Source organism: Microtus pennsylvanicus, chromosome 8 (genome assembly GCF_037038515.1).
Source record: "Microtus pennsylvanicus isolate mMicPen1 chromosome 8, mMicPen1.hap1, whole genome shotgun sequence".
Taxonomy (NCBI): domain Eukaryota; kingdom Metazoa; phylum Chordata; class Mammalia; order Rodentia; family Cricetidae; genus Microtus; species Microtus pennsylvanicus.
The window spans coordinates 57698807-57722106 of NC_134586.1; the positions used below are offsets into that span (position 1 = coordinate 57698807).

Sequence of the window (23300 nt, forward strand, 5' to 3'; positions counted from 1 at the left end):
CGGCCTGACAGCCACATCCATCGCGCTGACGGCCGCACGCGCGCCTCGCCGGGCCATTAATCACTGTGCAGCGCCGACTGACGGGGAGGGCGACAGGGCCAGCGGGCGACTGCCAGCCCTGCCAGCCCGCATTTCCCACTGCCGGGTCCTGCCGCAGGTCACCGGCATCATCCCCAGGTCACTTATAACCTGGGATGGGAGGACAGTGGATATCTCTCCCAAGGGAGAGCAGGCTTGTCTGGCTAAGTCTGGATCATACCATAGCTCCTTTCTAGGGGTTGTGGGGTGGGGGGCACTTCTGGAAACTGGAGCGCAATCAGGACCGCATCCAAACACTGAGGGCTGGACCTAAGCTTGCGCCTGTTTCACAAACTCTGACCTCCTCTAGCAACAGGAGCCAAGGCATTATTCTTTGAACCCTGGTCACAGTGCCTATGGCCTCAGAGTTTCGCACTTCAGCTTGGCTGCGGCTCCTCCCTCAAAGGCAGGGCCTTTTCAGACAGTGGTCCAACCAGGGCTGGCTCAGGGTCAGGAAGACAGAGGTCTACAGGGTGTAACTCCCACCCTCTGCCAGCAACTCCATTTTCTTAGCCTAGGCTTCTTGACCCACCACTTTTTGGTGTGAAAAACAAGTTCCGTTTCTTCTTAAAACCCAAATATTCTCTGAATCAACCTAGGGTTGGAGGCACCCTAAAGAGGTGACATGCCTGCAAAGCTAAGCACAATGACTGGTCACTTGGGAGCCTGCACTGCACCTGGAATAAGGGGCAGAAGCTTCTACTCAGCCACCAAGTAGCTCAAGGGGAGGCTTCCAAGAGCCTGGCCCAGAACTGGGATAGTGGCCATCTCCTGTGACCAGCCCCCACCCGGCCTGACTTTAATATTACAACAATTTTTCAAGCCGGAGCTGAACTAGTGGGAAAAATGGGTCTGCTGTAATTGTTGTTAGATTGTGTGTCAGCCTGATAAGATGTAACAAATACTTCTCCCCACCAGGGTCTGCTGCCCGCCTGGGAATGGATGGAGAAACTTCTCTCAGTCTGCAAGGGATGGGCCATAAAAACTTCGCCTCTAAGATTAATGTAATAATCACAGGCCTTGCTGGGGGAAAGGGAGGAAAATTAAAATAACCAAACCTTGCCACCTAGCCAGACCATCTCCCTCCTATCAGAGCACGGTCCCCCTTCCTCAGGCACTGCCACAGCCCAGATGAGGGAGAAGTAGCAGAATCCATGGGCTGTGGCTAGGAAAAACAAGCTCGCACCCCTAGTCCTCACTGAAAGCACTGGAGAACAGGTGCTGAGGGCTGAACAAGAATATCCCCAACCCACCGCTACCGCATGCTTCTGTCTGATCAGCTGCGGTGAAGAGTTAGACTGAGTAGAGTCACCTGCCTCAGTCTACCCTACAGCCTCGCCTGCTCAAGGTCAGATCTTCAACTATTGCTAGGTATGGAAGTCCAGGCATACAGTTCCCAGCTCAAACTGCAGCTAGGCTGAACGCAAATTCAGTTTCTGTCTCCAGCTATCTGGGCAGTCAATTAGCCTCAACACTGTGTCCTCATGAGGTCAAATGACGTCACACTGAGAATGCTGACACTTAGAATGCCAGCACTCAGGAAACAGAGGCAGGAGGATTGCCTCAAACTCAAAACCAGCCTGCTTTACATAGCAAAACTATCTCAAGACAAGGTATCCAATGTACAAACTAAGTACCCACAAGTACCACACTGATGGTTTTACTCAATAGGCAAACAGTGACAGTCCTCTTGCAGACTCCCAGGGTAGCCCACAGCCCTCAAGTGTGGTCAGTACATAGTAACTTCACTCAAGAGTCCAGCATAGAACAGGGAGCATGCATGCACAAGGTCCTAGACGCGGCAGCCTTGTCCACATGCTGAGGGATCACAGTGAAGTGTTTATAGAAAGTAACTGCCAAGATGGGCTGCAGACTTGTGGCTCTGAATGCCCAACAGTCACCCTTGTCCAGGTCATCAGAACAGAGAGGCCAGGGAATCTCACAGCCAAGAGCCTGAGAGGAGGATGAGGTGGAACATCCCTCTGCCCAACACTAACACATGTGCTGCCCTACTGCAGAGTGCTGTGTCCAGCAAGTCCCCGCACTGACGCCACAATAGGTACAAATCTAAACCGGTTCTCTAATTTCTGTGTATGTTATGCACAAATAACCTTGTTTAGTACTGGAGATAGGACTTAGAGCCTCCCCTATTAACTCCAGCTCCAGGGACTATGATGCTGTCTTTTGGCCTCCACAGGCACCTGCAAGTATGTGTGTGTGTGCGCGAGCACGCGCGCGCGCACACACACACACACACACACACACGAGCACACACATACACACACACACACACACACGAGCACACACACACACACACACACGAGCACACACATACACACACACGAGCACACAAACACGCACGCACACACATACACGCGAGCACACACACGCGCGCACACACACACGCGCGCACACACACACGCGCGCACACACACACGAGCACATATATCCACACATCCAAACATAAACACCTAAAAAGAGAGGTATAATCAAAATAACCTACTTAGTTTTATTAGAAAACAAGCCAGGTGGGAAGGGTTCCTTCCAAGCAGTCATGGAGGTTTGATAACTTAGAAAGATCGTTTCCACACAGAGCCAACAACGCTGCAAAACATGCCTGACTCAAGGCCCTGTCCACGGTGTGGGGTCTGTCCTCTGGGTGCACCTCCCAACCCAATGTTACTTCATGTACTTGTCCTGCTGGTCAGCCAGAATCTTGGCAGAAGACTTGGCATCATAGAAGAGTTCACTGATCTCTTCCACATGCTCCTTCTCAATGCTGTCCTTCCCGTTGATCTTGGCCAGCAGGTTGGCTGGGGTCAGCAGCTGCACTGAATACCTACAGCAGACAGCACAGGAGTGAACAGGGGGCACTGAAGGGAGCCCAGAGTCAGCAGGCAGCGTGGACACTGCTGGCACGGCTGCAACAGTCTAGCCGGAGTGAACCCGAGGAGAGGAAGCAAAGGAGGACTTCCACTGCCCATCACAACTGAGGTGGGGGACACCGGGGGACAAGTGCTCTTCTCACCCCTGCAAAGGAGGGGACTCCAGGGCTGCTGACAATCTAACACTTTGATGCCCACACACCCTGGCAGGGCGGACAGTGCCAACTTAGATGGGGACTGTTAGTTAACAAGCAGGGAAATCAACACAGGCAACCCAAAGTTCATGCTGGTCCAAGACATGGAAAGCCAATCTGCGAAAGTTCACTCAAACAGCTGCCAGTTTCTTCCTTCAGGAACACACTCAAGGGACACAGGGAGGGCTCAGGGTCTGAAGAACTAGCTTCTCCAGACCCTGTCTTTGAGCTCTGGAAGAACAGACTGGAGAACACTGCACATGCACTGATTCCCTGGGCTGCCCACTGAGTTCCACGGTGGGCTTGCTGGAGACTGGGATCTAAAACTCATTTCTAGATCCTTGGCACTCAGCTCAGTGCCTGGGGAAGGCCCTTGGCACAGTAGAAGGGCCCCAGCACGCTGCTACCTGGCACAGCATACCTCAGTGTGGTCTTGGTGCCAATCTCCCCCAGGTGGTTAAGCGCCTCCTCGCTGATGTTGATGCCTTCCGTCTGGGCTCGAATCTTAATGATCTTTGGAGAAAACAACATGATTAAGTGTTTCAGCTGTGTTCACTGTCTGACCTGCTGATGGCCACCAGCACTGCTGGCCTGCGTCTCTGGGGATAACATGCCCTAGTCACAGTCCACCTGAATGTTGCTACAAGGGTACCCTCATGCCAGTGTAGCTCACAGCTTCCTCTAGCCCTCTCCACTGTTACAGAGAACTAGGACCAATCCTAGCTTTGCCCTCAAGGCTCCAACCTCTCCTGGCAGCTTGGGTACTATCACCTTTGAGCACTCAAGCAAGAGAAGACATTTTTTATTTGCTTGATAAATACTATGGTTAAATAAATCAAAAAAAAGTTACTTTAAGAGATTTACCAGCCTCCTAACATCGCTGAAATATCTAATCTATCAAGAGCCTAATGCTTGTTGCACTGAGTATCCTGGTGAGGCTGGAGGGGCGACCAGCAGGCTGTGAGATGCGGCAGCAGTGGCACGGGGTCCCACAGGCGCAGCAGCACTGAGTGATAAGGGCCAGTAGGATAATGATGTTGTGTGTTGCGGGGCTGAGATAACTCGAGGACTTCGAGCCTCATATAATACAGGAATTTTTCACTCTGGCAGCTTCGTAAACAAGATATCAAGAAGCCGCTGTTTAAATTAAAGCCGTAAAAACAGCCAGAGTAGAGGCCCAGGAACGGGAAGACACTGAGTCCTAACACCAGACTCTGGAGAGAGAAAAGGGGAGTGGAGGCTCGAGACGGCTGAGGCTGACAGTTGAGACTCTGCTGGGGTCAGCAGCCATCAGCTGCCTGTCACTGCGAGCTGCCTGGAGCTGAGGTCAGCAGGCTAGCATGCATTCTTAAGAGGTGCCCACTTCACAGGCCACCACTGCTGGTGCTACCTTCATCCAGACAAGGCTGTAAGAGCAGAATTGGGGGGGACCACCTGACTGGTTCAAACACGGCCCCAACACTACAGAGGCCACAAACACATACATCTGCTGTGCTCCTCAGGGGTCAGGATGTGATAATCTACACAGGCTCAGCTATCAGGTCCAACAGCAGAGCGGCCTAAGACACACACCAGATGGGTTCAAGAGCTGTGGAAAGAAAGCTAGAAAGGATGCCCTGCTCTGCTCCATCAGTCAGCTACACGACTCAAGGACTTGTGACCAAAAGCTGGATAAGGAAGACCTAGGGCCAACAGCAAACATGGCTGCTCAGGCATGTTCTGGAGCTACATGAGGGACTGGGCACATCAGTGGACATCAGCGCAGGGCATGCTCTCAGCACACATAGAGTCCTAGGTCCCATTCCTAGTGCTGCCAACTCCAGACAGATACACACACTGAAGGCCAGAGGCTGGCTGAGGGGAGGGCCAGCCAGACCTCTCTGTTGTACTGGATCTGTGCCTTGGCTTCCTTCCATAATGCAGGGATATCTGCTCTCACTGTCTCTAGAACAGGCCAGAACAATCACGGGAGCGCCTACCTCAGCTGCTTGGAAACAGGCAGCTCATGGATGAGCTCTTTACTCATTTAATAAGCTGCAGGGATGTTTATGAGGTGTCAGCGCTAGTGGCACCCTTCACATGTTAAATGTCTGTGTAAAACCGGCCTTAACTCCAGCAAAAGGCTGAGGGGATCCCTGAAGCCATCAAGGCCAAAGCAAGACTCAGACAGGCAGCCACTAACGAAGCCTGGACACTGGCCCAAGCAGGCCTGTCAATCACAGCACCAGTATGAGGGGAGGCAGAGCACTCACTCTAGAGGAGCTTCGCCTGTAGCTCCAAGGTGAGCGACTCTGGATGGGACCAGCTCTATCACTTAGTTATCAGAAAGCTGTTGTCAAAGACCCTAGGAGCGGACCATAATGCAGCTGAGGATGATGGTGCCCTGGTCCTGTCATTATCACACAGAATGCATGTGATAATTTTGCAAAGCAAAGAGAGAGTTCTCTTTGTGACATCTGAGTGACAATGTCTCAAAACCAAAGGTAGGGCTCTCATTTACCAGAGAAAGTGCTGTTCTAGTTTGTGATAAAACACTGACCAAAGCGATTGGGGAGGAAAAGTCTATCACATCTCATAGATTACAGGACACTGTCCAGGGAAGTCAGGGCAGGAACTCCAGCAGGATCCTGGAGGCAGGAACTGAAGCAGAGACATGGAGGAGTGCTGCTTACCGTGTGGATCCTGGGCTCTTGTTCGGCTAGTTTCTTATACAGCCCAGGTCCACCTAGGAATGGCACTGCCTGCGGTGAGCTGGCCCAGCCTACATTAATTGGTAATCAAGAAAATGCCCCACAGACATGCCCACAGGCCAATTGGATGGAGACAATTTCCCAGCGGAGGCTCCCTCTTTTCCAGGTGTGTCAAGCTGACAATCAAGACCAGCCACCACAAGTGCCAGGTGCTCAAGCCACTCAGCCAGGCAGGGAGCCACAGAGGAGCGAATGTCACTTCTGGCATGACTCAACAGCAAGCGCTTCTTGGTCTGCAGTTTGGTTTTGCTTCTGCTTCTGATGAGTGACCACCCTGGCATCGGCCTGGGAGGTAATGACCATTTCAAGACACAGGGATGAGTGGGAGGAAGTCAGGCCATGAGGGATGTGCCTTCTCAGAAGGAACTGGGATCCCAAGCCTCTCCTAGCTCTCTGTTTATAGGCCACTATGAGGTAAGCGGCCACCTGTGCTATATGTCCTCCCCATGATATAGTTATAAGCTCAAAGCAACAGGGTCAAGTGACAAACTAAAGCCACTGAAACCATGTTCCAAAATAAACCTTTCCGTACTTAGGTTGATTATCTCCAAGACTGTCATAGTAACTGAAAGATACTGTCACAAGGGCCATGAGGTGATCTCCTAAATCAGGTACACAAGTGGTACTAAGGACAGCCACAGCTGGTTATGGAGACACCAGACTTGCTGGTGTGTCACCAAGACCCCCCGGAGAGCCACCAGGGAGAAGCACTGACAGGGCCACACTGCACAGGCCACAGGAGAACACACAGTTTCTGAGTGTGCCCAGAAGAGAGGAGCCACACACCCCTGAATGCGCCAGGCATCTTGTCCTGCCCTAGCTACTAGCCAGCTTTATAACCATAGGACAGCTGTTTAAGCTAGCCTCAGTAGTCTCATGTGTCTAAGTTTTTGTTTTCCTTAAAGTCTATCTAGCCTAGCCTCCAACTCACTATTAGCTAAGAGACTCCTCCCATCTCCATTTCTCTCGTGTTGGGATTACACACAAGCTTCACCAAGCCCAGATTATATGGTTCTGGGGACTCAGACCAGGGCTTTATGCATCCTAGAAAATCTATCTGCCAACAAGCTACAGCCCCAGAGTGGTCGTTTGCTTGTTTCCCTTTTTGTTTTTTGTTTGTTTTTTTCTGAAACAGAGTTTTTCTGTGTAACTGCCCCAGCTGTCCTGGAATGCTAGACTAGGTGGTCTTGAACTCAGAGAAATCCACCTGCCTGCTTGCCTCGGCCTCCCTAGTGCTGGGATTAAAAGTATGCCATTACCACCAGCTGCTATGTCCTTTTGAGACAGGATCTTACTCCTGCCCTCATCCTCCCGAGTGCTGGGATTGCAGGTATGCATTACCACATCAGGAAACTACGTCATACTTGTCCCTTCTTCAGGCTGATGTCATCCAGTGGCAATCAAGTCCATGTTTTCTTTCCCCCTTCCCACAAGAGTAGAGGGACCAGACCACAGGGAACAGAGGTTCTAACTCATCTGAGAATGTCCACTCAAAATGACCCATCTTCCAGAGCCTGAAGGACACTGGGACCTGCTCAGACTGGTAAACGAAAGCCAGGCCGAGGCTAAGAGGTCAGAGGTGGGCAGAAAGAGGAGTGAATGGGAGGCTCAGGAGCTTACCTGCTTCATCTCCTGTGGTGTGTACAGCATGGTCCTGATGATCATCACCCGGTCCAGCAGGTCCAGTGGGATGCCGTGTGGAGAGGTGATGTCCTCGGTGCCCCTACAAGGGCCAAAATCACTCCCATTACCCAAGGAACTCTGAGATCCCTGACAACATACACATGAGTAGAGGCATTCAAAGCACAGGGTAGGTCGCTAGCATCCCTGAGCATCAGGGTCAGGTGGCCCAGGGGAATAGCTTCATTATTCCAGAAACAGAAAGTTTGGGAAGGGAGAACACACCAAAAACAAAAACAAAAAACTATCTGCCATACTTTCAATGAATGTCTCATAGTTACACTGCCAATGTGTGCAGTTTTCTGTTTTTGTTTGTTGTTTCAGTCTTAATAAGCATGCTTAAGTTTTACTTGACAGCACACATTAGTGAATTACCTCTGAAACTATCACCATGCTGACCAGCTCAAGGGTCTGAGGAATGGATGACTGTGCCAGCCAACAAAGCTACATGAATAACCCAGCTGCCCAATATCATAGTTAGAACCAAGCATTTGAATTCCTAAATATTTTTTGCTTTAGTGATTTAGAAAAAGGGGAACACCTTGATTGAGTTGCATTTCCTTGGTCACTAATGAGGCACAAATGTTTCCCCTAACATTCACTCTTTTCTTCCCAAGAATTGTCCAATTACATCCTTTGTTTTTTTCTTCAACCCTTAGCCAAGCCCTTGTCAACAGCCAGGCAAGGAGGCCTGCCAACCTGCCAGGTCTGTGCCAGCTGCCTGATGCGACACACGCTGGGCAAACACTGGTGCTCTTCAGGCCAGCCTGGCTGCAGTCATGGGAGCTCAATAGCTGTGGGCCTCTGGAGCAGGCCATTCTAACATGGGTGGCCATCAGCCTCCCTAGCATCTTGAGCCCAGTCACAACTGCAAAGGATAACAAAGAACAAGGCATGTTACTTCAATTTAATTGTTAATATCAAAATATGTGGTTTCAGGACTGGCGACACAGCTCAGCAGGCAATGGGGTTTACCAAGCCTAATAGTCCGATTTCAATTCCCAGAGCCCACATGGAGCAAAGTGAGAACCTCCACAAGTGTGCAGTGCTATGTGGTATGAGAATGTGCACACAGACACATAAAAAAGGAAGGAAGAAGAAAAAGAGGTGCAAGCAAGAAAAAAATATTCAAACATCTATTTTGAAATTCTTTTTAACCAGTTAAGTATCAGTGTACATTTATTATAAAGATAAATGGAAGTGAGGTGTGTGGCAGCACAGGATAAACTGGAAACCCACTAAGAAAAACAAACACAGGACAATGGTACAGACTGCCTGCCACAAACGGCCATATCCACAGAAGGAAGTCAGAAGCCACTGAGGTCTGCTATGGTCGAAGTGGGAGATGGGACTGGATGCTTAAGGGCTACAGGAGTCCTGTTTTTAAGGAAAGGAAACAGGCTGACAGCTCAGTGGCTAAGGCCATTGGCTGCTTTTGAAGAGGACCTGTTGTTTGGTTCCCAGAAGCCACACGATGGCTCACAACCACCTGTAACTCCAATTCCAGGGGATTCAATGTCCTCTTCTGGACTCCACAGGCTTCTGCATACATGTGGTACATAGACACAGGCAGGCAAGACATTTATACACATAAGATAATGCCATGGAAGAGCGTGTGTGAGCAATGAAGTGCCCTCCAGTAGCCCTCAGAAGACAGAGCCCACACAAATGTGGTTGATGAGCTTTTGTATGGCTGAGTCCATGAAAGCTAAATCTTAAACCAAAAGACCACTCAGAAGTCAATAAGTGTTGTGGAATATTAGTTTAAGATGTGTTACATTCATTTATGCTGTGGAATATCTGTTTAATGATGCAAAGATGCGTTGTATTCTTTTATGTTGCATTTGTTTAACTAAGCAAAGCCATGTTACTTTGCCTGCCTAAAACACCTGATTGGTCTAATAAAGAGCTGAACAGCAAACAGCAAGGCAGGAGAAAGGATAGGCGGGGCTGGCAGGCAGAGAGAATGAATAGGGGGAGAAACCTAGGGGAGGAGCAAGAAAAGGAGGAAAACATCAGGGGCCAGTCACCCAGCTACACAGAAAAGCACAGAGAAAAAAAGGAAAGAAAAGATATACAGAAATAGAGAAAGGTAAAAGCCCAGAGGCAAAAGGTAGATGGGATAATTTAAGAAAAGCTAGCAGGCCAAGTTAAGGCCAGGCATTCATAAGAAAGAGTAAGACTCCATGTGATTTATTTGGTAGCTGGGGAGTGGTTCCTGAAGAGCCAAAGAGTATTAAAAAAAAAAAATTAAGAACTGCCAATTACTATTTAATCATTCAAGTGATGAATCTGAAGCACAAAGATTCTTCTAGAGAATACGTTCATGGGAAATTGTTTGTGGACTCCCATATGAAACACAGGGACACTGTTCAGTGGCATCTGCAGAGCCAGCACTGAACTAGGAACAGAGCAAACCCACATCTTACTACAAACTTCTTAATAAATGTATTCTAATGAATACCACACTTCTAGGTAGACAGCCTGGGTGGTGAGCCTACATGCCCAGCACCCCTTGAGCTTGGGTACCATGCCTCTGCAGGATACGCTGGACCTCTACAAACAGCTTTCACTTGAGCAAATAGTCCATACACTTTTTAACACTCCTCTGCCTAAACTCTGGGCTCTGTACCATGCCACTACTGACTTCTGGACCCCATACTTTCTGTCAGAGGCTGTATTATGCACTGTGACACCCAAAGCACTGAGTCATGAAAAATAAAAATGTCCCCAGGTATTGCCAGATGTTCATAGGTAGAACAGCACCTGAGGATCAGTGCCCACTGTTGCTCTCTGTAATCCACAATGCCAGGGACACAGGTGACACAAGGCTTTTCTGATGGCTGAAACACAGTAAACACCCAAGCAATTCAATAGGCAACTTCCTGACAGGCTCCTGACCTCAGCCCAGTGGACACAATGACACTATTTTTAAAAGGACAGCCATATGACTTGGTTGCCAATGCCACTCGATAAGAATGGTCATTTGGGTCTGGGGAATGTCTCTGCAATTAAGAGAGCTTACTGTTCTTCTCGAGGGCCCAGGTTCAGTTCCCAATACCACACCAGGTGGTTCAGAACCACCTATACCTGTTTCAGGGTATGCAACATCCTCTGACCCCTGTAGCACCTGCACACACATATATGATGCACATAAATGCATGTACACACATACACAATAAATATTTTTTCAAGGATGATCATTTCAATGAATGGTTTTGTGACAGCTGGACATTTCTATGTCTGTGATGTAGAACTGACCCTTCTGTGACTATGCACAAAAATTAAACCCAAATGATTTATATGAACCAAGAGCTGAACTGTAGACTCTTGGGGAAAAAAAACAAAGGCAGGCAGGCTGGACTTCAAGATGGACTGGAATTTGTTACTGGGGGCAGGAGGATTAAAACCATAGTACTGGACATACAAGGCAAGTACTCTACTGAGCTGAACTCCTAGTCCCAAAATTAGAGTCAGTATCCCTGGCTGTCCTGGAACTCACTCTGTTCCTCAAACTCACAGAGATCCACATGTCTCTGCCTTCTGAGTGCTGGAATTAAAGGTACCAGGCCATAAAGAATGTTTACTGTTTAAGAATAAAGACAAACAACCTAAATTAAAACTGGGCACATATGTAATCCCATGTCATCAACTTGGGCTACACAGCATAAATTTGAAGCCAGCTTGGGATATATGAGACTCTGTTACAAGGAAATAAATAGGCATAGGAGGACATGAGCAAGCATTTCTCCAAAGACTTCTAAGTGACTAGAAAAATAAAATGTTCAACTTCCCACCACCCATTAGGAAACATAAGTCAAACTAGTGTGCCACATACCCCACTGGCTGGTGGCTCTAACTGGAAAGACAGATGTTGGGAAGTGCTGGAAGAATGGGCTTATGGAACTCCGCCCAATGCTGGTGGGGTGTAAAGAGGGCAGTGACTTGGGAAGAGTCATCATTGCTAAAAGGCTGAGCAGTTACTACTTAACCCAGCACCCATTCTCCTAGGGACACACCCCACAGAAGTCACAACTATGTCCACAGCAGCATCACTCATCACAGCCGAAAGAACTACTGCCCGTCAGCTGAGGAATGCACAGGTGACATGTGCCATTAAATATTCCACACTATGGAATATGGTTCTATAACAAAATGTAAAAAGCAACACAGATGAGCCTTGAGAACAAGTGAAAGAAGCCAACCACAAGTTTAGTGCCATTTATATGAAAAAAGGCAAATCTGTAGAGACAGCAGATATACTACAAACCACCGAATTCTTCATTATGCATCAGATTTGTCTATAATACAGTGAGTGCCTTTTAAAAGCATCATTCTACACATCTGTCACAGGTCAACACTGAAGGGAGACCACACTGGGCTAAGTCTTGACACTTTGGCACAACAAGGTAACTAACCTTCAGAAATTCCTACCAACCTTCCTAAATCCCAGGAAGACATGACTCCATGGGAAATGGAGCCTCTCACAGGCAGAGCTGAGGTCAGTGCTGGCCACTCTCATCTAACAGCTGACACTCCTGGATCCAAAGGGATAGGATTCCTTGGGACAGCAAAGGGGTGAGCTCCTCCTTCTCCAGCATCCACAGTTGGACATTACCCAGAAGACCTGAGGGTAGTCTGCCAGGGCCAAGAGGGCCTATGACAGGGCCACAAGGCCTGCCATGCTCCCACAGGTTACTGAGGCTGAGTCATGAATAGGACAGATAAGTAGGAACAAGCCTATGGTACAGAACTCCAGGCCCACATGGCCTAGAGCAGTGGTTCTCAACCTGTAGGTCACTGCCTAAAACAGATAGTTATATTACAATTCATAACAGTGGCAAAATTACAGTTATGAAGTAGTAACAAAAATAATTTATGGTTGGGACTATATAATTTGTATAATTTCCAAGAAAAACACTGACCATCCCCTTCTGATGACGATGGGACCAGGAGGATGTTTAGGTCAAGGAACTTGCTTAAGGTTATGAACTTCCACATGACTGACATTTCCCTTGTGGGAACCAGGTTAGTGCTAGAACTCATGTCCCAGACAACACAAGGCCTGCAGGCAATGGACTCATGTCTGAGGCTCAACCCATGAAGCCACTGACACACAGCTGGTAAGATGGCCAGAAGCCAAAAGGTAGATGTAAGTCAACTTCTGGAAAGGGCACTGTCATGGCTATATTTTCACAGCATTGGATGTCAGAGCCTAGTGTTCTTGAGGCCAGCTGTGGAGCATTCCCTGACACTGTCGCTGTGATTGGTTTAGTAAAGAAGCTGGCTGGCCAATAGCTGGACAGGATAAAGTTAGGCAGGGGAACCAGACTAACGACCCTGGGAAGAAGAACAGAGTCAGAAGAGTCACTGATCAGTAGAGGAAACAGGAAGTACAAGATGATAGAGAAGTAATGCCACACGGCAGAATGTAGATTAATATAAATGGTTAATTTAAGCTGTAAGAGTTAGATAGTAACAAGCCTGAGCTCCTGACCAAGCATTTATAATTAATACTAAGTTTCTGTGTGGCTATTTGGGAGCAACTGTCGAGACTCAAGAGAAACTCCACCTATACAGCCAGCCAAGTGGTGCCATACTCAACACTTTTGCCTGCTCACTGCCCAGCAGCCACTGAGTTGAAGATCACGTGGACTTTCCAGGTTGTAGTCTACCGTTGGGAGATAACCTCATCTGCCCTCAGGTGTCAGGGTGCCTTGACATCATTTATCTGTGGCTCATAAAGAGCGCTCCAGAAAGCTGACAAGGAGAAAGTCCTCAGCACTGCAATCCCCTTCAGAGTCTGGGTGACAGGTATGATGCTTATGGCTCAAGAACTCAGCAGCGAGCTCCTCGGGGGAGAAGGCTGTGCACAACTCATCACAGCCTGCTCATACCATGCAGATATTCCTGAACCTTGCCTTTTAGCATTCTAGTCAAAACTTGCTGAGTGTGTACTCTGGAGTCCAGTGTTCACCCAAACCCACGTAACATGCACACCTGGTAAGAGCTCTGGCCCTGCTTGTCCAGGTTGGCAAGAGCAGCAGTGCACTGTGATGCTCCACGTGTGGGCTTTCTTGGGGATACTGTCAGAATGATGGAGCAGCCCCACTAGCACTCAGTACCAAGTCCACTTGGTGGTTAGTTCACATAGCTGGTTAGAGCTTGGTTCTCACAAACAGGCTGGGATCAAGAACTCCTTCTTCCTGGATATAGCCCTGGCAACTGAGACCAAGAGCTGCCAGCCTCTGTTGGTACTCACTGGGCTAGGTTAGCTTTGTTTGCATAGCTCCCAGCAGGGGGCATCATGTGTTCATGCTGAGCACAGATGAAGTTGTGCAAAAAAAAACCAAGTCTCCAGCAGAGCCACAGGTGCCAGGCTTTTTGGGTCAGGGCCCCCATTTAGCTTCCAGATGACACCTAGGTGCCCCTGACCCTTTCCAGAAGTTGGCCTGGACTTGGCACAGCAGCTTCCTCTAACACTGCAGGACACACCTGTGGCACTCCTCTTAACCAGATTGCATCACAGGGTGCCAGGGCAGCCACACAATGAACCACACACATAACCCAGCTAGCTGTAAGTGGATACACAACCGAGGTGGGCTGCTGTTGTAATGTACTAGTGCTCACAGCAAGCACCAGACTGCTCCCCACTAGCCTGCTCCAGAGCCAGTAGCACCCAGTGCGGACAGTCTTAGTGCAGAATACGTTTTTCCAGCAAGTGGCCCATCCTCATGGAGCGGCAAGCCTGCAGTCTGGACTTCTAGTTCCCTGTAGCTCTAGCTAGTATGAACACTCATGGGCCATAGGGCCTTTTTCCAGTTCCCAGTGCCCACTGCCAGGATCACAAGCCCCAGGGCAACTATGAAGCTGATGTGGGCTTGAAAAGAAGTCCCATCCATTCCAGCACTGCAGAAGCTAACCCTGAACGTCCCAAAGGACCACAGGAAATCTCTAGGACACTGCAACTGCATATTAGGGACCTGACAAGGGCCTCAGACAAAAGCGTCTACATTCTCTGCAGCTCAGGCCCAGAGTATTAAAGACAACATGGAGACTGGAAAAGTCCTCTGCCCCAGGTTTAGGTCTGCAATAACAGAGGAGACACTCTGTTGCAATAACAGGGCATAAGGGAGGATGGCCAGCAAGGTACCACTGTGTCACAGAAAGGTCTGTGGGGTGAGAAGAACAGGGCCAAGTTACATCATTCAGTTCCCTCACCTGAAGTGAAGTTGGCCATGCCTACCTCTCAGCAGGTGATGTAAGAAGTCAGCTAGCCCATGACATTCCACCAAAAACCAGCCCTACGTGACCATCCCTTTGTACACTCAATGGCCCTAAAGACCATTAGGACGACCCTTCTCATCATAACATCTCTAAGACACAGCCTTGCTTCTTCCCTATCTGTCTCTGGTGCTGCAGATGTACTCAGTCCAAGTGGAAAACTTGCGAGAAGGAAGGTGGGAAGTCTAGGGGGCAGGCAGGAGGGGCCTTACCTGATGACACAATTGCCTCGGTTAGAAGCAAAGATGACAATGGGGGCGATGGAAGATTCCAGGGCTCTGTGCAGGTAGGTAAAACACTCGATATCCAGCATGTGGACCTCGTCGACAAAGAGCACTCCAGGAACCAGTTCTGCAACGCCCTGGTCAATGTACTTGTTCACCACTTTGTTGATCTCCCCTCGCAGTTTATCTAGATGAGGGATGGCAGGGTCAGCGCCAGCAAATAGCTCCCACTATGAGCTGACTTTCACCCAAACCCACCCTTGTCGCCTGGTTCCCTGGTTGTGAGGCCCCAGCAGGCCTGGGCCACACTCCAGTTTCAGTTATATCTTCTGAGACAGGAACAAACACACCTAAAGGCCACAAAACAGGAGGCTTTCCCTAAAGTTATTTGGCTAACCCCAAGAGGGCTGTGCAAAGGAAGACCAACCTCCTCACACTCCCCACCCCACCTCACTATCTCATTCTCCCAACCTGATGATCCAGTTCAAACCTGATCTCAGAGACTAGCAGACTTGGAGCCCAGGATACCAGTTTTCATATGCAAACCTTCCTGTTCTGTGCTCTGTAAATGACCCTGTCTTGTGGCCATATATGACAGTGCTAAGGTTAATCAGCCTTCAATCAAGTGTAGTCTCAGCCCTCACTGGAGAGAAACATGGCTTCTAGCTCCTAGAAGATGAGGTTATCTAGAGTCATATATAAGCCACCAAGGTCACAGCCCAAGAGGGTTTGGTCACAAACAGAACCAAAAGTCCTGCAGGAGTTGATGCCTCTTCCACCAAATCTACCAGGTAAGAACTGCCTGAGAATAAAGAACTCAGGGCAAAAGACAGTGGCTGTTGCTGGGCGCAGCACACATACCTGTGCCCCCAACACTGGGGAGGCTGAGGCAGGAAATACAGAGTGCAAGATTCCAGACTACACAATAACACCCTGTCTCAGCAGCCACACAAAGCCAAGGGGAAAACCAGACACAGTTTCTCTAGAAGAACTGTCCCTAGCTGCTCCTCTGGCTGAGACCTCACTTCAGAGTGAGTGAGACTGTAAGTCAGTAGGGAAAAAGAGAACACAGGTGGGGAGAGAAGGGCGGTGTAACGGCCACACAGGAGAGTGGGGAGGAAGGTGGCACTGCCATGGCAGCAGAGTGTACCCACTTCTCAACCTCCCTACAGGACAAGAAACTCTAGGTGTGTGGGGCCAAAAAGCATACTACTGACTGTCTAGACAGAGCACAGACGACAGGGCTAGGCTGTGATCTAAGAGGAGAGAGGACACCAGTCCCACACACACTTTGCTTAGAGCTGCACACAGAACCAGAGCCCAGCACCCAGGGTCCTGATCCTGCTGCAGATTCCAGAATGACAGAACACTGACTCTTACCTGTGATCTCTGTCTTTTTTGGCTTCATCAACTGGCCCATCATGGATAGGATATCTTGGCCCCCCTGGAGAAAAGAAGACTCAGTCAGCCTTGCTGTCTAAGGAGGATACCAAAACTTAATTTTCCTGCTTTATATAGGTTTCCAATACCAATGTACTTGAGACCCCAACACGAGTCCCCTTGAAAGCTTAATAAGCTTTTATTTTCATGTCTGTTATGTATATATGTATTTTTTTTTTTGAAACAGGGTTTCTCTATGTAGCCCTGGCTGTTCTGGAACTTGCTTTATAAACCAGGCTGGCTGTGAACTCAGAGATCCCCCTGCCTCTGACTTCTGAGTGCTAGGGTTAAGGCCTGTGCCACCATGCCAACTCCCTTGAGAAGCTTCTGAACACAGAGAAACTTTCACAGACTTCAGACCTGTAGGAATCAAATTCCTTCCACTGAGAGTATAGTGGGGAGGGTGGCCTCCTCTCCTCACTGTATCTTTTTAAATTCGTTATTCCTGAATTAGCCACAAAGAACCACACACTTTCCCCTGGACACAAGCTCTTCTATGACTCGAAGCTTTGGTACAGTCTGTACCATCTTCCCTTCCTCCTAAAGAGCTGCTCTGTTGGTGCTTAGGCCCCTATACAATTGCTGACTTGCTCCTGACCCCACACTCAGCCTAAAGCAGAGGCTTCTGGGGTCAGTTTGGAGACAGACATCTACCTCCTAAAGGCACTTGCTGGTCTAAGACTAGTGTCAACAATCTCTTGAGCAAAGCCTTCTGGGACTCCTCTCCTGAAGAAGAGGTGGCCTAGGAGGATAAAAAGGAATGCAACCTAAAAGGCCGCCAACAAGGAACATGTGTACTTTGGTTCTTCGAACCATGTTTCTCAGAGATGTGGTGAGGGGATGCCATCCTTCCCTACAGTCATCAGTCAATGTCTAAGTAGCCACTGTCCCTCCAGAGTTGCAGACTTGATTCCAACTCAAAGTTAAAGGTGCTGAGACCCTGCTCAGTGGAGGGAAGGTCGGAGCTGTGCTAGGCTTTCAGAAACCTATGAGGCTCACAAAGCACTTGTGCCCTCCTGCCAATAACACTCTGAGCATTCAGGCACGAGCCAAGGCTGGACAGAAGCCAGGGAGGAAGCTGGCTAGCTCAGGGTGGGAGGCTTGGCTGGGAGAAGAAATAGCCCAGGAAATCATCTGTGACTGCTGCACTAGAATGGGAACAAAGGAGTCCTGCGTAGCTCATGCCCATGCTAATTGCTGAACATCACAGACAAAAAAGGAGTGCTTGCTTCCAAAGTGACAGCAAGATCTTGACGATTCGTCCCCAGAGCTTCCAGAAAGAGACAAAAGGCAAGAGTGCTGCCCACAGTGGCACAGCAGTACCTGAGGCCGTGCATTGGCCACATCCAGGTCATGCAAGGTCACATCCTGTATGATTTCCTTCTTCTTGTGCACATCTCCCTTTGGCAAAGGGACATACTCTTCAGCTTCAAGGTCAAACTCTGTGGCATAGGTATCACACCTGCCTTGCCTCTGTAGACAGAGAAACATAAATGCTATGCGGGTTTTCACTGCTCAGTCCTCAAATGACAGAATGTTCAATGACACAAAAGGTTGGTTCCCAACTGTAGCCTACCAAGGATAGTCTCCCTGACAATTTCCCAATGTGCCCACTGCCCTCTGCCAAGAAAAGGAGGCTATCGGCGGGTTGGAGATACCCAATACTTTCTCCAGAGTACCCCCCAACACCCGTAACTGTATGCAATTCCCGATAAAGGGCAAATCCAGTAGATTAACTGGAGACAGAGGGAGCTGCTCAGCCTCTTTTGTAGGTGGGTGATTTACTGCATGATATCAAGTATTATGCTCATCCATTAAACAGTGAGCAACCCTGTACAGGACACTGGGAATCAGATACGAAAAGAATGCCAGCTAATGCCGCATTCCTTCCCACATGCATATATCTTGGAAAGAAAATACCAGAGAGATAAAGGAAGATTAAATACACTGCACATTTCAATTTGAAAATGACTAAAGTTGTTTTGGTCTCTCACCCTGTACTCCCCCTCTAAACAGGTCTCAGTATTTCTAACAGACTGTCTGTTTTCATCATGAGAAGGTTAAAGAATGAAGATAAAGGAAAAGAAAGAAACTTTATAATACGCAGAGGGACAACTCTGCCCTTCCCATGGCATGGCACCAGGCAGTGCCCACCCTCCTCCTGCACCCAGGTCTTCCCATGACATACAAATCAGACACAGTGCTTTATCCCATGAAGAAAGGACATTACCTTCACAGCTCCACTATTTGCTTCAATGTAAATCACATCTCCAGCCTCTACTCGCTCTTTCTGCAAACTTTCAAAAATACTGGGGTCCAGCTGAAAAAAACAAGGGTGACTCATAGAACTGCAATGCATATTTGACTTCTTTCTAGCACACTGTGAGGTGCCTCTCCATGGGATATCGAGAGGCCAGCAACTGCATGGAGCATCTATCACTGGGGAGCATGAAAGCCAGAGCACATCAGAGTGGGATGCGGGTGATCAGTCCAGGGAGAGGAGAAGAGAAAGTGGGCCCACAAGTCAGTCACAGGGTACCAGGACACCGTGGTTCACCTTCCTTAGTTTTAGAGGCCAGAAAGGAGCGAGGTGGGAGTTCATAGATGTCTCTAGCTTAGCTTTTAAGTATGAACAATGCTGACCATGGAACCACAACCCTATTATCCCTCTCCATTTGACTGCACTATGCTCCTCCCCTCCCTCAGGTAGCCCTGGACCTTCCTAACACAGAACTTGCAAGTACCCGCTTACCAGGTTAGTATTCCGCTAGGCTCATGATTTCTTTGATTCCTCATCTACCTAAACTGCATCAAGACACTATCACAGATGCATAAACTTCAAAATGAGACATAAGCTAGAACTCTCCCAGGTTCTAAGTCAATGCCAGTACTCAGGGCCTGCCTATGGTCATAGGCAGACTGCCAAGAAGCACAGACAGACCTGTAGCTTCCCTGGGCAGCCCAGACCCATGCCCTTGGCTACTGATGTTCTAGGACAGCATCTTTTAGACACATCTCTTTAGGCTAAACTTCAAAGAGAGATATTACATATGTGGTTGCAGTGGGGGAAAACCAGAGGTCTATTTTGAACACAACTGAAGAGTGAAAACTCAGCACTGGGTAGAAGCCAAACAGGAAAAGACGTACTGTATGGCTCCATCTCTATGAAATGTCCCCGGCACATAGACCTACAGAGACAGAGAGTAGCTGCTCAGGACTAAGAATGGGACACAGGGAGGGACTATCAGTGGCTTGAGGTTTTTCTCTTTTACTTTCCTCTTATTTTCCTAAAAGAAACTGTCAGGGTAGCCTCATAGACAGGTCAAATTTAAGTTGCAGGCCTTTTAGAATAAGATACACTCAAGAATATACCACACGATGTGTGTGTGTGTGTGTGTGTGTGTGTGTGTGTGTGTGTGTGTGTCCCTCAAGTGTGTTTATAGTAGTTTATTTCCCAAATGAATTGACTTAAGTTGTGATTACTGAAAAGGTGCTGCCTCCCACTAGGAAACCTCATGAGTATAGAACGAAGCCTGAACATTGCGTTCAACAGAGAGCTACCGAGGCAAACTCCTGGGATGAAGAACCCTGTTAGGAAAAAAGAGAAAACAGCTCTTCAAAGAAGTGACATTTTTATGCTCTCCATAAAACAGTGACCAAGAAACCTCAGAATCACAAAACCAGAAAAATCAGAGTGGAGTAAAAACAGAAATTACCCAGTTGATCTAGCACCTTAGATGAAGTGCTGGGTCCATAGAGCCCAGTTAACTTTCTGGGGTTGCAGAGCAAGCTGCCAGGCAGATCTATATTGCCGGGTGAGAGCCAGCCCTGCCACGCACTCTGGATTGGTTAATGCAGGTTGCATGGAGTCTGTGACCAGTGCTAACTTCCCTCGAAGGGAGCTTTGGTATGTGTATACACACGAACTGACAGCATCTATTGAAGCTGTCAGCTCTAGGCCAACACACACACTCATGGAGGGCCTGATGACGTTTCCTGGTCATTGTGGCAATAGCTAAAGCAGAGCTAGGACAGACGTGAATATCCACTTCTCATTGTGGATCTAAAACTACAAGTTTCATCCCCAGGACTGTGTGAGATAAGCAATTAGCACTCCCAGTAGCGGACAGACAGCTGCTCAAAGACCACATCGCTTGTCTGTAATAGAAGAAACAAAGCTAAAAGATAAAACAAAAGTTAGCAAAGCTAGAGATTCCTTTTGACTTTAAAGTCTATGCTCTGATCTCCAGCATCCCAGCTTGTGTCCTAAAGGACAACAGGAACAGGATAATGCTCAAGGGTCAGACAAAGGCCCGCTCAGTACACTGCAGGCCTCGAGCTTCAACCCATGGGAGCCTATCAAGAGCTGCTGTAAGAGTCCTGCAGCCCACTGAGCTATCTGCCCTGCAACTCGGACAGACTCCTCGAGGTGTTGCTTTCAGTGCGCATCAGAGGGCTAGGGCCTTGGATATGAAGTATCATATGGAATATGGCATGGCAGAGACAGGCTTGTCACTTACCTACCAGCTCATTCTAATGCACGTGTGTGGTTTTCTAGGAAGAAGAGAGTAGCAGCTACAGCCTCTGAGTCTTCAAGTGCAAGGTCCTGTACCATCATTTAACACCTTCACGATGACCTGTGCAGCCCCACGGTAACAGTGCACAGAACACAGGCAGAGGTCACACTGTCCCCCAGAGCCACACAGCACTGGGAGTTAAGGTAAGAGCCCCACAGACTCACCTTCAGCTGTTTGGTTCCTTTGGCAGTCTTGAGTCCTATGATCACATGGCTGATAGTTTTGCCATAACCACCCATGGGGTTCTCTGTCTCACATGGAGTAAGCTCTGTCACCTCCCCTTCATAAACTTCCTTCGTCTCTTTTATTCGAAGCCCTGGAAGAGATAGCAAAGTGGCTATGAGAAGAAGAACCATCTCTTAGAGGCCACTTTTTTCTCACACACCTACACGCCAAAACTCTCAGTCCCAAACATCCATGACAAATCAACTTTAATAATGTAAGTGGAAGGACGCCACTGTGGACAGAAAAGCAGTAGAGACAAGCGCAAACTGGAGGTGCTGCGGAGTGTACGAGAGAGATCTGATTGCTTAACTCCTAAGGATTTATTTTTGTTTTCTTTTAATTATGTGTACACATGTGAGGATGTGCGCATGTGAGTGAGAGCAGGTGCCTGCACAGGCCAAAAGAGAGCACTGGATCCTCCGGAACAGGGTTACAGGCAGTTGTGAGCCACCCTGCATAAGTCAGGCAACTAAACTCAGATCTTCTGCAAGAGCATGTGATTGAGCCATCTCCCTGGAAACTTATTTCAACTTAAAAAAAGAATCTTTTAAGCATGTATTTGTTTTGTTTGTACATGCATGTATGTAAGTACAGGAATGCATATGTGGAGGTCAGAGGGCAAGCTGTCAGTCATTTTTCCCTTTCCACCATGGGGATTCTGGAAGTTGAATGAAGGTAAACAGGCACATACATTTAACCACTGAGCTATCCTACCCACCCTTGATCTCAGTCTTTAAAGCGTCTTCCTAGATTCAAGTCCAGAAGTAGATATCATTCCCAGCACTGCCTCTCAGATCCGCACTGTCAAGGAGTGACCTCTGTTTTGAGCTGATAACCATCTGAACCTACAGGACTCTACTTGCCAATCACTGACTACAAAACCTGTCTCTCATTCCCCTAAAAACCACAGAATAACCCACTATCCGTCTGTGACACCCATAGCTAAGCAAGGGATCCTGTAGCAACTGTAGATGACCCTTGACCCTACCATGCACTCTCGGGGTTTGACCTCTCCACCTACTCAGCAGAGAAGCTCAGCACCGCTCTGAGCCACACTCTACTTGACTTTAGGACACTTCTAGGGCTAGTGCTCAGTTCCACTGCACACACAGGAAGTGAGCCCAGCATTCTCCTTCCTCTTGACAGACTAAGCCTGTGTCTCTCCACACCAGGTGCTACAGCCATCCCATAAGCATGCACTCACCAAAGTCAGCCCCTCGGCCAGCTCTTAGCTAGACCCTAGTCTCCATCTAACTTGATTTGCCCAAAGGAAACTCTAGAGAAATTTAAGATGTGTTTCAATCGATCTCTTACAGAAAGTTCACCTGTATCCTGGTTCAGGCAGTGTGTGGCAACACATGGCACTTCCCAGACAGAGGAATGTGAGAGTTGGGTATCTGACAATGCTGAGGAATTATTGATCATTTTTTTTAAATATTTATTTATTTTGTATACAATATTCTGTCTGTGTGCATATCTGCAGGCCAGAAGAGGGCGCCAGACCTCATTACAGATGGTTGCGAGCCACCATGTGGTTGCCGGGAATTGAACTCAGGACCTTTGGAAGAGCAGGCAATGCTCTTAACCACTAAGCCATCTCTCCAGCCCTGGAATTATTGATCATTTTTATGAGTGTCACAATGGTATTATGATTTAACATGTGTGTGTGGCACATGTATGTGATTCCCCAGGAAAGCCAGAAGAGGGCATCTGATCCCTTGGAGATGGGGCTTTAGGTGACTTTGAGTCACCTACATGAATGCTGGGATTTGAACTCTGGTCTCTGTGATTGGCAAGCATTCTTTCTTCTCCTTTTTTTTTTTTTTTTTTTTTTTTTTTGGTTTTGCAAAACAACAGTTCTAGCCGTCCTGGAATTCACTTTGTAGACCAAGCTGGCCTCCAACACACACAGAAATCTACCTGCCTCTGCCTCTTAAGTGCTGGGATTAAAGGTGTGTGTCAC

The 23300-nt window shown here is 48.3% G+C and overlaps 1 protein-coding gene across 1 annotated transcript in view; it reads right to left on the reverse strand.

Annotated features, from left to right (window-relative positions):
* Positions 1 to 2562: 2562 nt before the first annotated feature.
* The window catches only part of Ruvbl1 (RuvB like AAA ATPase 1), a 34588-nt gene continuing 13850 nt past the window's right edge, over positions 2563 to 23300 (reverse strand). The window contains exons 4-11 of the mRNA XM_075983547.1: positions 21277 to 21428; positions 18766 to 18855; positions 17859 to 18008; positions 16476 to 16539; positions 15084 to 15282; positions 7528 to 7630; positions 3579 to 3670; positions 2563 to 2917 (exon numbers count right to left, since the gene is read on the reverse strand). Of these exons, the coding sequence (XP_075839662.1) occupies positions 2758 to 2917; positions 3579 to 3670; positions 7528 to 7630; positions 15084 to 15282; positions 16476 to 16539; positions 17859 to 18008; positions 18766 to 18855; positions 21277 to 21428 (1010 nt within the window). The 3' untranslated portion in view covers positions 2563 to 2757. The remainder of the gene's footprint in view (positions 2918 to 3578; positions 3671 to 7527; positions 7631 to 15083; positions 15283 to 16475; positions 16540 to 17858; positions 18009 to 18765; positions 18856 to 21276; positions 21429 to 23300) is intronic.